We start from the raw sequence: 14,302 nt of genomic DNA on the forward strand, positions 1-14,302 counted from the left end.
AAAAATCTGACAGAACTAAAAGGTTAACTAGACAAATCCAAAATCGCAGGTGGAGATTTAACATTCTATCTTTAATAATTGGTAGAACAAATAGACAAAAAAATCAGAAAGCGTATAAAAGATATGAACAATACTACCAACCACTTTGAACTAATTGATATTTATGAAACACTATTTGCAACAATGGGAGAATAAACATATAGTCAAGTGCACAAGGGACATTTAATAAGATAAACAATATTCTAGGTTATGGAACAAGTCTCAGTGAATTCCAACTGACTGAAATTTTCTAAAGTATTCTCTCTGGGCCACAATAGAATTAGATTAGGTATCAGTTTCATTAAGATATCCAGAGCAGGCCCAAATATGTGGAAATGAAACAACACACTTCTAAATGACCACCGAATTAAAGAAATCACAAGAGAAAAAAATTAAAACTGAATGACAATGAAAATGAAGCAGATCAAATTTGTGGAATGCAAGTAAAGCACTGCTCGAGGGAAATTTATGTCGTCAAATGCTTCAAAATAATACCCTAAGTTTTTACCCTGAGAGGCTAGAAAAGAAGATGAGCAAATTTACCCCAAATTAACTAGAAAGAAAGCTTCAAAATAATACCCTAAGTTTTTACCCTGAGAGGCTAGAAAAGAAGATGAGCAAATTTATCCCAAATTAACTAGAAAGCAATCATAAAGAACAGAAATTAATGCATTAGAAAACAAAGTCAAGAAAATTAACAAAGTCAACATCGCATTTCATTGTACTTCAAACCATGGGTGACCCCCAACCAGCAGCTGTAAGCCATCACTGACCACGTGCATGAGGTCAGCCTGTCGGACTGCCCCATGCCACTGCAGTAGGTGGCAGCTGGTGGCCCCTGACAGCTCATTCCACGCTTCAGTCTTTGAGGATGGGCCATGAGGCTGCCCTGTCTATCCCAATGCAGGCAGAGCCTTCCTGCTTTAAGTGCACGCTGCATTTTTTCTTCTTTCATCAAATGCAGCGAGGGTTACCATCTCCTCAGGCTCCATAGAGCTGGGTTCTGAGGATGATGCTGGAGTTCCACACTAGATTGTGCAGGTGAGTTGGGGATAGTTTGTGCACTAGGTAATGTAGGATTCTGTCCTTGACTTTTCCTTCTCTCCTTGGGGTTTGGTGTGGCACTAAAAGTCCTGTGATGACGAAGTGGTGCCACCATGAAGATGGCACTAACTTTGACACTGATGCTGTAATGTGACTTTTCACTCCCGTACCTATTAGCTTTAGTTCCTTTGCTCTCAGTATAAATGTCTATCCCTGACTGCGGAAGACACACACCTATTGTTCTAATTTCCAAATCCATTCTGCACCAAACACACCTCGTGATGCGTCCCCTGTACTCGTGGTTGTGTGTCTGAGGGGCTGGTTATTACCTGAACAAGAGCGTGAATCTTCAGGCCAGATTCTCTGATGCAACTGTAATATTTTTCCATCCGATCGTGCTGATCCTCCACAGAAAGCAGGCACTCCCTTTTTCCATCTTTTCTCTTAAATATTGGAGACACCCATGTTTTCATGATGCTCTGAATCTCTTCCACGTTGTCTTTGGTTTTCTGAATCCTTTTTTCAAGGTCACGAATGCTACTGGTGATTTGAATGACATAATCCCAAATGCCTGTTCCCCAAAAGAAATAGAATTAACTGAAATAGCTGACAGTGGCATAGCTAAAGGTCTAGCTGCTGTGAAAGACAGGGATCCAATACTCATGGGTTTTTAAAAGACTTTTCTGCACAGGTGACTTCTTTGCATGCAGCCTTTTTCTTCCTAGTTGTATTAAAGAGCCAACTCTTACCAAAACCCTGTTTACGGAGGAAAAGAAACAAAAACTGGTGCATTTGCTGGGGCACACCAGTGCAAGTTGGTTACTTAATATAGGCTAATGAATCTTATTTTTTAAGCACTTCCCCTGTATTAAATGTTGAAAATGTCATTCCCTCTTGTATATGGAATAAAGCTCTAATTTGTGTAATATGGCCTTCCAAGACTTCCAGGAGTTGACTTGACCTTCCTTTCAAACTTTCACTCTTTTGAGGACCTTAATGCAAATCAATCTTCCTTCTCTGTGGTTTGCCACACTTCATTTTTAACTCTCTGATGGCTTCTTATCATAGCTGGTTTTGTATAATTTATGTTGTACATATGTCATAGTGAGGATAACAGTATCCTCACTAAATGTGAGCTCTTTTTGGGTAGGCCCATTCCCACATACCTCGTATCTTACATTCTCTCCAAAGGCCTTCCCGCCCCCCAGAGTACCTCACATATGTTAATCCATTGATGAAAGTTTATTGAATTGAACTGGAGGGTACAAGAGAAGTCAATGCATAATTCCCTTGTAAGATACTTACAGGCCAGTTAAGAAAATTAAGTAACAATGATAACACAGGAAGAACCTTCATTCATGAAGTGCCCCATATGTGCTGGAGACTGTGGGAGATCTCATTCCATCTCTGAGCCTGCCCCCGTGTGTGGCAGCACATTTTGCTAAATATACTAGTCGCATCCAAAGAGAAGGAAGAAGAAGGATACAACCCTCCTTGCCTTCGCTACCTTGGACATGTGTCTGAGAAGACAGACTCGGGTTCAAACACAGCCCACATTACCAGGTAATTGTTTGAGTGTCCACAACTTTTACTGGGACCTGGGCTCTCCCCCTTTGCCCCAGACTCCGGGTGGTGCGTTACCTTCGCTCTTCCAGTTCAGAGCCTCCTCCGCAGCTCGCAGGTGGAGATCGATATTCCGCAGCTCTCCCGCCACTAATGGAAATTCCACCTCCAGCAGTGTTTTCATAACCTTGTTGTACCAATTTGCCATCAGCTCCAGATTAGCCACAAGCTGCCGATAGAACTCCCTGGAGGAGAACATGGCTGCTGCGGTCTCCGGGATGTGCTTCAGCTGCCGGGGCTGAAGGTAGCTCATCTCCTTCAGCACAGAAACCAGCTGGGGGAGAGAATCGACATGGATGGCTGTAGTTCAGGGGCAGTGAAGAGCAGCAATATGGGGCAGAGACGGGAAAACCCCAGGGGACCAGAGGTCTTCTGGTCCCTCTCAACCTCTGCTTCTACCCATTCCCTAAATGTGGGTTCAGAGAAGGGAAGTGAGTACTGGGCAGAAGGAAGAGGACTCAGAAAGCAGCAGGTTAACCGAATCTGTGAATCACCGAGAGCGAGAGGAAACCCTGAGAGAGGAGACATCAGTGATAGCAGAAGAGGCTCTGCGGCCATGATGCGTCAGAGCAGGTGGCTGATGAAATGACAGGTCCATGCTGACTGAGCCAGTTCCCATCGCTGTGCTGGTATGGGGGAGGACGATCACCCGGTCTGGACCACCCCGTGCGTGAGAAGCCTCGGATTTAGACTTCTGGTATTCTCTGCAAAGGAGGTCAGACACATGGTCATAGACACTGACAGGGCTGAGAGGAGGTGCCCACTCTATAACTTCAGTGGTTACATACAGTCACTTGAAATAGCCCCTGAGGGGCTGGCTTGTCTTTGTGTCTTCACATACTAGGAGGTCAGCAGATGGAAGTCACCAGCCTCTGACCTTCTATGGGGCACTGAGCTTAGTAGCGACTGCAGAAGTGGGAAGCCAAGCAGATGTGGGTCAATGAAGAAACAGAGGCCTCTGGCAGCGTTTCTAAGAGCGCTGTTCATCATTCCTTGCTTATTTATCACCTTTATCTCTGAACTTATAAGGACTAATGTGTATAGAATGTATGCCAAAACATACCAGGCCATAGATTCCCCCTCCACTCCCCACCCCCACCTCACATAAAGACACCTGAGCCCCCACCTCTCCTTCAGCGGCTCTGGGCCATCCCTTGTCACCCAGCCTACCCTGCTTAGGGTTAAGACAAATGCTAAGAAGGAGGCAGGGAAATGACTTCAGTCTCCTGGTTTATTTTGCTCAAGGTAGACATTAAAAATTTAAGAAATGAAAATATGCCCGCCTGGCGTGGCTCAGTGGTTGAGCATCAACTCATGAACTAGGAGGTCACCAGTTTGATTCCCAGTCAGGGTGCACTACCGGGTTGTGGGCTTGATCCCCAGTAGTGGGTGGGCAGGAGTCAGTGGATCAATGATTCTCTTTCATCTTTGATGTTTCTTTCTCTCCTCCTCTCTCTCTAAAATCAATTTAAAGTTTTTTTTAATGAAAACAAAAATTAAAAGAAAATGTGGGCCCTGGCCAGTTTGGCTCAGTGGAGAGAGCCTCAGCCTGTGGACCAAAGGGTCCCGGGTTCGATTCTGGTCAAGGGCACATACTTTGGTTGCAGGCTCCTCCCAGCCTGGGCTCTGGTCAGGGGGTGTGCAGGAGGCAACCAATCAATGTATTTCTCTCACATCGATGTTTCTCTCTGTCTTTTCCTTCTTTCTTCCACTCTCTCTAAAAATCAATAGAAAAATATACTTGGGTGAGGATTAAATAAAAATAATAAAATAATAAAAATTTAAAAACAAAAAGAAAATAATATATATATATATATATGCATTTCAAACACACAACCACAAAAGATAAAATTTATATGCATAAAATATCATATACATAATAAAATGTCATACTTCACCTGGTAAAAATATTTGCAGCAGATTTTTAAAATATCTGACAAACATTTCCAAAATAGTCTAACAACAAATTCATAGATAAAGAGGGCACTTCCACTCAAAAGTGGGCAAAGGACATGGACAAGCAATCTATAGAAGGAACATACACAGCCAATGAACATGTGAACAAAGTTAAAGCAACGTGGAGATACTGTATTTTTTCTAGTTCATTAAGCTGAAAGTGGTGGAAGAAATGGATATCTTGCTGGCAGGAGAATGACTGAAGAACAAATTGACAATATACATGAAAAGTCTCATAATGTAAGCACTTTTTAGCCCAGCAATTTTATTTCTAGGCATTTATTCCAAAGAAATAATCCAGGATAGATGCAATAATAACTGCAGATACTTATTGTAGCATCATTCATATCATATTTTATCCCACTGTAAGATGCCAATGATGGTAAGATTCACTATTGCTATATTTACTACTAAGAAGGAAAGAAAAAAAATAGTTTTTTAAACTGCAAATGCATGCCATTTTCAAAGATATAAAGTAAAAAAAAAAGTGCATCCTAGAATCTATGAACTACATATTGACACAATTAGAAAATAATTTAAATGTCCAAGAATCGGCATTTAAATAAATACATTCTCTACATACATACATATAATTTTCCCCATAAAATTCTTAGCCTGGCCCCAATGGGGCAAACCTCTGATCATGTCCCTCTGGACTGATATGCATGTGACTGTTCATGCCTAACAGCTCAGCTGCTGCCACGCAGCTGGAAAGTGGGGGTCGGGGGATGTTAGCTCTTCTCTGACTTGTGTTTGTAGTTGTTTCCCTTGACTCGCACTATAATTGAGGGATTTATCTCCTCTCCTCTTTTCTTCTCTCACTTCTTTCTTCCACTTTCTTTCTCTTCTATCACCTACAACACCAAAAAAGCACCTACTATGTGTTGCACTCTGGGGCAGATAAGAGCCCTTGCTCTCGGAGCCTAGAGAGGAGGGGTGATCCAGCCTCAATACTGTCTTATACTGAGGACATAATTACCACAACCTCTAGACTCCGGCCTCATTGGGAATCCAGGAAGCCATCTCTGGGCATTTAATATCCAATGTTGCTGGCAGACGATGCTGATAAAATTATTCAAATGATTAAATGACAGACTCACCCAAGTGAAAAAAAGTGGGTCCTCCAACTTCCTTTGTTGACTTCTAGCTCAGTCAGAACTGATATTCTACTTAACCTTCAGCTTTCTCAAAAGACAGCAATATGCTCAGTTTCGCCTCTCTCTACACTACACCTGGAGAACGTGCCATCCAGACCGAAGTGGTGACTGCTGTTGCTCAGTGTGGCCATATTTTTTGTTTTTACTTTTTTAGCTGAACGATGCACTTCCTGACCTGGGCTAACGCTTGGTCACGTCTTCTCCAGCATTAGGCTTTCCAGGGCTGCGCAGTCCACACTGGTCTCCAGCCTCTGACCACCTGCGGCAGGGCTTCTCAACCTTGGGACTATTATCCTGGACAAAATCTCTTGGTGGTGGGCACCATCTGTGCATTGTAGAGAGCTCAGCAGCATCTCTGGTATCTACCCACTCGGTGCTATTGGCGCCCAGTCCATGTTTGACAACCAAAAATGTCCCCAGGGGAAAATGGCCTCAGTGGAGAGTCACTAATCCGGAGTCCTATTTCCAGAGCGACTCCTTTGAGATTTATTACACACTACCCCGTAAGGACAGATTTTTGCATGTTGGCGTTCCAGCTCCCAACTAGTTTGTGGGTTCCTTGAGAGCAGGAACCAGGACTCACACCTGTTTGGCCTCCCAGTGTTCAGTCAACAGCCTTCATGTGCGGCAGGCATTCACAGCAGGCCCAGTCAGCTGTCTGGCACTAAATGGTCAGTAATGCTACTATTCTATCTATCCAAAGATGGGTAGCAATCTCTGTTTAAGTGCCTTCTGAAATTTCAGATAGTGCATATCTTTAATATAATTAAACTTTTTGATTGGTTAATCTTAAGTGTAATTGTCATTCTAACTTTATATGTCAAGTCAAGTATATAATAATACTATCATATGAAAAGTTTAAAGAATATTTTGTGATATTTCCTGCTGTGCAAAATCAAAGCAAATATATTGGCTAACCCTGGAGAAAAATGTGAGCCCTGGACAACTTAAGAAAACACTACACCACAGGATTTATCCCCCAAAGAAATCTGGGATGCAGATTCTTTGGAGCAGCTTTTTCATATTCATGTGAAAAACCTTTTTGCCTTTGAAATCAGCAAAATTAAGCAAAGCGCTTCAGAAAAGTAAGAACTTCCTGTGGCCGACTTACCTGTGGGTTAAAGTTGACGGTAATCTGCTTAGTCGCTGGGTCTCGTGTCAGAAGTGGCCGGGAGAGGTTGTACTGTGACTGCTTGGACACCGTCTGGCACCAGTCCTCATACAGACTTACCTCGTACCTGCGAGGATGGGGAACAGCGGGCACCTGAAAGCACCCTCCCAGCATCCCCATGCCTGGCAATGAGTAACTGAAGGTATAGATAACAACATATATAAAACATATATAGTGTATACAGTCTGTCTATCTCTCTCTTTATCTCATGAACTAAAGATACTAGTAAAATACCTGAATATATTCTCCCCCCGTCCCCCAATCCTCACCCAAGGATATGTTTTTACTGATTTTGGAGAGAGAGGGAGAGAGAAACATAATTGGTTGCCTCCCACATGTGCATTGACCGGGAATCAAACCTGCAACCTTTGGGCATACAGGACCATGCTCCAGCCATCTGAGCCACGGGGCCAGGGCTGCATACATTCTTAAGTCAAAGTCATTGACTCAGCAGGCATGGAAGCTCCTGCAAGTAACCCCTTACTTCTAAAGATGGCATAGCTCAAATCAGAGGAGAGTAGAGAGGCTCCAGGGGTCCTTCTGGGCGGTAAGGGAAGTTGTGATCAGTCTCGGTAAATGTTGGAAGAAGCTAGTGGGTAGGATTTGCTCTCATAGGAACCTTCAGGTCACTTGCAGACATCTGTCATTCAGTCATCACACACTGGCGGAGCATCTTCCATGTGCTGGGCTTGGGTAAACAGAGAATGCAGCGAGGCAATCCTGGAGAGATGTACAGGGCTCAGGCCTCTGACGACAGGGGTGGGGAGGGTGGTAAGGAGATGCTGGAAGGTTTCAGGGATCGGGGGCTGAAGTGATGCTTGACTGAATCTCAGAGGACAAGGAGAGGCTAGACAGTGAAAGAAGGATGAGTGCTCCGGGCAAAAGCAACAGCAAGGCCAAAGGGTGGAGGTGAGAAACAGTCTACTGTGTGCTGGGAGCACCTGAGACTAAGAGGGCAAAGGTAGAGGCTCGAGAGGAAAGCAAAGGCCAGGGAGGGTTTTCCTGCTGTGGTCATGAGGTGATGGGAGGCGCCGAAAGGCTTTTCATATGGGGGTATGTGGTGACCATATCGGATTTGGTAACAGTGTGGGCACTAGACCCTGCACCCCGAAAAAACTTACTGCAGCTTTAAAGCAGGAACAACTGGGAACCCATGTAAATTTCATTCTTATGCTTTCTCTATAAAAAGATACAGGAAACATTTTTTAAAACTTTCTGCTTAGTAGGCAGCCACTGCGATTTTCTGTGACACTGCTCTCGGGGGGCGTGAGGGGTGGCCCACTTCCGGCTCTGCGAGGTCTCGCTCCAACTACAGTGCCCCGGAACAGTGTCTGTCTCTAGGCGGGAACTGCGTTCCCCAGGGCCCAGTGTTTGTAACCCAGGTGCTCTGAGCTCACAGATAATGTGGGGATAACCTAAAACACAGAGCAGCACGAGGGGCCGGCTGGGACACGGGGCCTGCACGCTGCAGGGCAATGCAATCCCCGGCGCTGCTTACTTTTCCAGCAACGACAGCACATCTTCATATTTTTGTATCATTCGCTTTCCTTCGGCAGAGTCCATGCAACTACCCATGAAAAGAGAAAAAAGTGGCATTGAATTAGAAGTCAAAATAATGATCTGATTAACAAACTGCAGCCTATAAAGAAGAGATTGAGCAGCTTCCCGGGCTGGTTTCCAAATGCCCCCAAGGCGCCTGCATCCTTCTTCCTGAACATTCCCCATTGGCCACCAGAGGGCGCCTGCACTTCCTGCAAAGCATGCAGCCCCACAGGTGAAGGTGGCAGAACCTTTCCCACGGGGCTGCACCAACCCTTCCCTCCTGCCCCTCCCCCTCCCTGCTCCCCGCCCCCCTCCCCCGCTCCTGCCCAGCCAGGAACGCACAGGTAAATCAAGTCCTCAGACACCTGAATAAAAGGGAAATCGAGACATGAAAAAAAGTTCTAGGTGCCATAGTTTTCATACATAAGAAAAAACTATATATGACATCACACATAACAAAAACTATATAACCATGTTTACATATTTATATAACAATGTTTATAAACACACATAGACATTGTTTTATGTATATATTTTTCTTCTCTGAAATCCATCTAGGACATGTTCTGAGAAGCCCTGCCACTCATTGACACGTTTACATGAGGTTCCCACCCACATCTCATGCCCCTAAATGTGCACACACAATGCACACACGTGCACCACACATGCCATATACACACTCACCCACATGCACAGAGATGCTCAGGGGCTCCCACAGGAATGATGACCACAGAGGAGCGTGAGCAGAGTCCGGCGCCCACACCGCCACCTGCACCTGCTCCTGTCTGACACTTTGCAACAGAAAATGAGAGCCAGGCCCTGGGAAAACTGGCGAAATATCTACAATTTTCAGGAACCTTCACACTGTGTTGAAGGGTCTGTTTTTGTTTGTCCTGCTGGCAAAATAAGGCAGCTTATTGCAAAGATTCTTTAACACCTTTTGCTCTTTAAGCCAACACAGGTTTCTGACCGATCCCCTGGCTCTCAGTGTGAGCCCTGCGCCCCACAGAGGAAGCCCTGGCCCTCAGGCGCTCAGTCCCTCCGTGCGAGCACGCAGGTGCCTCCAAGAGGAGAAGGGGAAAGGGCCTCAGATCAGATGGCTCTCACCCAGCCTCCCCGTCCCCCTCCCAAGCAAGCCTCATAATCCCATCTCACCTTCATGTCTGGGAAAGGAAGAGGCTAGAAGAGAGAAAGACAGCAATGCAGGGAAAGTAGAAGGAAGACCGAGGTATGGATGGATTGACTCCATAAAAGAAGCCACAGACATGCTCAGGGGCTCCCACAGGAATGTGTGTGCAGGAGCTGAGCAGGGCTACTGAATGCAGGACATTGATGACGTCACTGTCACTCTTTCATGGGGTCTCCAGCCATCAGAGTCAGCAACTCAAGGGCCTGGGGCACACAGAGGAGAGAGTCCCCCCACACTGGGGCCTGGGGCACACGGAGGAGAGAGTCCCCCCCACGCTGGGGCCTGGGGCACATGGAGGAGAGAGTCCCCCCACACTGGGGCCTGGGGCACACGGAGGAGAGAGTCCCCCCACACTGGGGCTGGGCACACGGAGGAGAGAGTCCCCCCACGCTGGGGCCTGGGCACACGGAGGGGAGAGTCCCCTGTGGGGCCCGCTGCAGTCCCCTGGAAGGTGTGAGGAGTCACAGGAGTAGGTGCTGTGAAACTCCCTGCAGATTCGATTTCATTTCATGGTGAGGGATCTAAAGCATTTTTAACAGCCAGTAAATATATATTACAGGCACAGTGCAGTTTTGAATTCATTTTTAAAACAAGTGGAAATTTCCAGGGGATTGTAGAGGACAGTGGGTGCCATTCAAATCCCCTCTCAGGATCAGGCATTCCCACGACCGCTCCCAACCCTCAACCTCCCTCTGGCCAGGAATTTTGGCTGCTGGTGAGGCAAGGCTGCCTCCCTCTGTGGGAACACCCTCAGCTAAGAGAGCCACCTCCCCGACAGCCCACGCCCATCATGTAGCTCATGTGGCGGCACAAAGTCCTGTGACTTGCAGGGCCAGAGTCCCACCCCCCCTGCTAGAGGATCCGCTGAGGCCTCCTTGCCACTACACCCCTCCTCAATTCTCCCTCTGCCCACCCCTCTCCCTCACAGGTGCTGTTCCCAAGAGCATCCCTGCACATGCAAATCCAGCACATGCATGTCAGCGCCTGCTCCAGGGAACAGGACCTGTGACAGCCCTGCAGTCCACAGTCCTAGAAGCAACCTCCTTGCCTCCATTCATTCATCTTCTCCCTCCCACTTCGGGGCGGGGGAGGGGGTGTTTGAGAAGATGGGGGCTCAGCTTGCTCTGGGCCAGACCTCCCATGGCTGAGGGGTCCCTGGGAAGTGCTCTGGATTGAGAGCTCGAAGACCAGGACTTCCAGGTCTCCCCAGCTCTCTAGTTCTGCAGGCGTCTCCTCACTCCTGCTGCCTCAGCTGTCCATCAGCAATGTAAAAGCCAAGGCCAGAGCCGAGGCCATGCGGGTGTGACCCACGAGGCAGACCTGACCCTCGGGCACGCGTGCTTGCTCTGTGAGGAGTGTGAGAGAAAGCGGACTGCCTGCTAATTTTGAAGTTGGGTGTTTCACATGAAAACCTCGGTTTTCAGCTTCTCTGCAGCAGGTGGGAGATTCCCCACGGGTCCTGCCTTTCTACTCAGCTGCACTGGGAGTGGGGAGGCTCCTTAAGGCCCCATCCTGGGTGCTTTGCATCATCTTCCTTCCTCTGACAGCGTTTGGTCTTTTCACACTTCCCCAGTTTTAGTCTAAGGTGTACATAGCGATGTACATACACTGTGAAATGACTACTGCAATTAGCTTAGTGAACATCCATCATCTCATATGAATGCAAAAAAGGAAGGACTGGTGTTTTCCTTGTGATGAGAACTTTTAGGATCTACCCACTTAGAAACTTTCAAGTGCACCACGCAGCCCCGTTAGCGACGGCGCCATGCTGCGCATCATCCCGGGCTGCTTTCTCTGACAACGCGAAGTCTGCGCCTTGGGAAAACCTGCTCCCATTCCCCACCCTCCACTCGTGCCTCCGATGACCAGATAACCACAAATGTCATCTCTTTTTCTCAAGTTCTTTTTCCAGATTCTACATATAAGTGAGATCATCAGTATTTGTCTTTCTCTGTCTGAATTATTTCACCAATGCCCTCTAGCTCCAACCAAGTTGTAAATGGCAGGCTCTCCTTCTTCTTTATGGCTGAACTAGAGGCCCGATGCACGAAGATTCAGGCAAGAATAGGCCTTCCTTCACCTGGCTGCCGGAACCGCCTTCATTCCAGCTCGGAGCTGCCTTTCGGTCTTCATCTGGCCAGAGCCGCCTTCCACCTTGTCACATCAATTTGCATATTCCCTCCTCATTGGCTGTGGGCGCTGCCATCTTTGTCGTGGAGTTATGGTCAATTTGCATATTCCATCTTTATTAGATAGGATAATATTCTATTATTTTGCTTATGCCACATTTTGTTTATCCATCCATCCACCAATGAACACTTAGGTTGTTGTAAAAAATGCTGCAGTGAACATGGGGGTGCAGACATCTTTTTGACATGATTTCATTTCCTGTGGGTATATACCCAGAAGTGGGATTGATAGTTCTATTTTTAACTTCTTGAGGAACCTCCATACGGTTTTCCATGGTGGCTGCACCAATTTACAATTCTACCAACAGAGCTCAAGACAGTTCCTTTTCTCCACATCCTCACCAACACTTGTTATTTCTTGTCTTTTTCATGACAGCCATTCTAACAGGTGTGGGGTGATCTCTCCTATGGTTCTGATTTGCATTTCCCTGATGATTAATGATGTTGAGACCTTTCCATGTCTGGCCACCTGGGCCACAGAGTCTCTCAGGCCCTTTATAGCTCAAAAACCCCGGGATGCTGACACCCAGATTTCAGTTCCTTTGTTTCTGTTGTGTTTGCCAAGTGCTTTTCATACGTCCAATCTTTAGAAAGAGGCGTCAGAGGAAGACTGCCCTTCCCTAGGTAGCATCCTGAACACGGTATCACAAACAGCTCTCCTCTCACTTCCAGCCACTCACATGCCCCTAACTAGCTCAGCTTCCAGAATCAGCTGTGAGGTAGGCCAGTGGTTTCCACATCCGGTCACTGCAGAATCACCAGGGAGCTTGCAGAGGAAGCAGATCCACAGGCACCACCTGGCCCCAAGATTCAGACCGGTGAGGGGTGAGGTGGGAGCCTGCATTTTAACAAGCACCCGGGAATTCTGACAGATGAAGCCCCACACCACACTTTAGGGAATTCCGGGCTCCATTCTCTTCCAGCGGCCTCAGTAGCAGAGACAAGTGTCAGAGGGAGACACGTGGGAGCACTCCACAGAGCTTCAAAACTCTGACTCATTTTCCAGAAATGAATCTCCTGGAGCAAAAGGACTCAGCCTCTTGTCCATCAGGCCTCACTTAACACCAGGGGTCCCAGGAGTCAGCTCAAATGTATCCGTCTTGTTACTGCTTGGCCAATATCTGATTGTTATGGACTGAATGTGTGTATTCCCTCCCCCATATTCACAAGTTGAAGCTGAATTCCCCAATGTAATGGTAGTAGGCGGTGGGACCTTTGGGTGATTAGGGCACAAGTGTGGAGCCCCTATGAATGGGGTTAGTGCCCTCTTAAGAAGACTCCACAGAGCTTCCTTGCTCCTTCTGCCATGTGAGGACACAGCGAGAAGATGGCTGTCTATGAACCAAAGACAGGGCTCTTACTAGACACCGAATCTGCCAGCACCGTGATCTTGGACTTCCCAGGCTCCAGAACTGTAAGGAGTAAATTTCTAATGTTGATAAGCCATCTAGTCTATAGTATTCTGTTACAGCAGCCCAAATAGACTAAGACACTGGTCAGATGCTGAACATGGAAAGAAACACGGATAATTTTCATGCCTTGGGTAAGTGAGATGCATTTATGCAATGGTCAAAATCCAGAGCAGGAGCAGAGGCCCAGAGCAAACCCCCCATTCAGGAGGAAGGTACTCACGGATGTGTGATGCGCCTGAAGTTGGCGAAGGGACCCTGGATGCGCTGCCTCAGCTCCTGGGCCCAGCGAAGACCCCCGGCCACCGAGGGCATGTTCTTGTGCACCGAGGAGAAGCCTGGAGACACAGCACAGCCAGACTGAGTGAGGCCTGACTCCCAGCCCCTCTGCCTAGGAACACCCTGCCAGCTGGTCCACATGCTGAAGTCACCCTGTGCTCAAGGGAGATGGGCGTTCCTGGAGATCACTGTGCTCGCCTAAGGAGGAAGAGAGACCTTGGGGAGAGCATGGAACAGGGTCAGAAGACAGGGGTCACGCCCAGCTCTGCCACTCACTGGCTTTATAACTTCACATCAGTGACTGTCAACCTGCCTACACATCTGCATCATGTGGGGGTCTTTAAAAAGACTGACGCCTGGTTCTGCTTTCAATTGGTTTGGGTGGGGCCCCGTCGTTTGTATTTTGTGAAAGCTCTCCCGAGGATTCTAACTGTACAGTCAGGGTTGAGGAACTCTGCCTTAATAGACAATTGAATCTCTCTGGGCCTCAGTTTTTCCCTCTGTAAAATGGCTTATGTGCGAATTCAATAAGGTTATGACTGAGCCAGGCCATGCGGATGACGAAGTGCTTGACCAGGGTTAGCAGAGCCTGACACCCTTACTTTACTCCATAGAGTGTGTCAGTTTGCTTATCTGAGTTGTTGAGATTTCAGTCATGAGATTTTTTGTTGTTTTTTTTTAAATTAGTGTCCAGCTTTCTTAGT

The 14,302-nt window shown here is 47.1% G+C and overlaps 1 protein-coding gene across 1 annotated transcript in view; it reads right to left on the reverse strand.

Moving 5' to 3' along the window:
* The window catches only part of DNAH9 (dynein axonemal heavy chain 9), a 333,701-nt gene that overhangs the window by 283,312 nt on the left and 36,087 nt on the right, over nucleotides 1–14,302 (reverse strand). The window contains exons 10-14 of the mRNA XM_054709112.1: nucleotides 13,543–13,657; nucleotides 8,489–8,557; nucleotides 6,931–7,057; nucleotides 2,725–2,980; nucleotides 1,413–1,654 (exon numbers count right to left, since the gene is read on the reverse strand). Of these exons, the coding sequence (XP_054565087.1) occupies nucleotides 1,413–1,654; nucleotides 2,725–2,980; nucleotides 6,931–7,057; nucleotides 8,489–8,557; nucleotides 13,543–13,657 (809 nt within the window). The remainder of the gene's footprint in view (nucleotides 1–1,412; nucleotides 1,655–2,724; nucleotides 2,981–6,930; nucleotides 7,058–8,488; nucleotides 8,558–13,542; nucleotides 13,658–14,302) is intronic.

Source organism: Eptesicus fuscus, chromosome 20 (assembly GCF_027574615.1).
Source record: "Eptesicus fuscus isolate TK198812 chromosome 20, DD_ASM_mEF_20220401, whole genome shotgun sequence".
NCBI classification, from domain to species: Eukaryota; Metazoa; Chordata; class Mammalia; order Chiroptera; family Vespertilionidae; genus Eptesicus; species Eptesicus fuscus.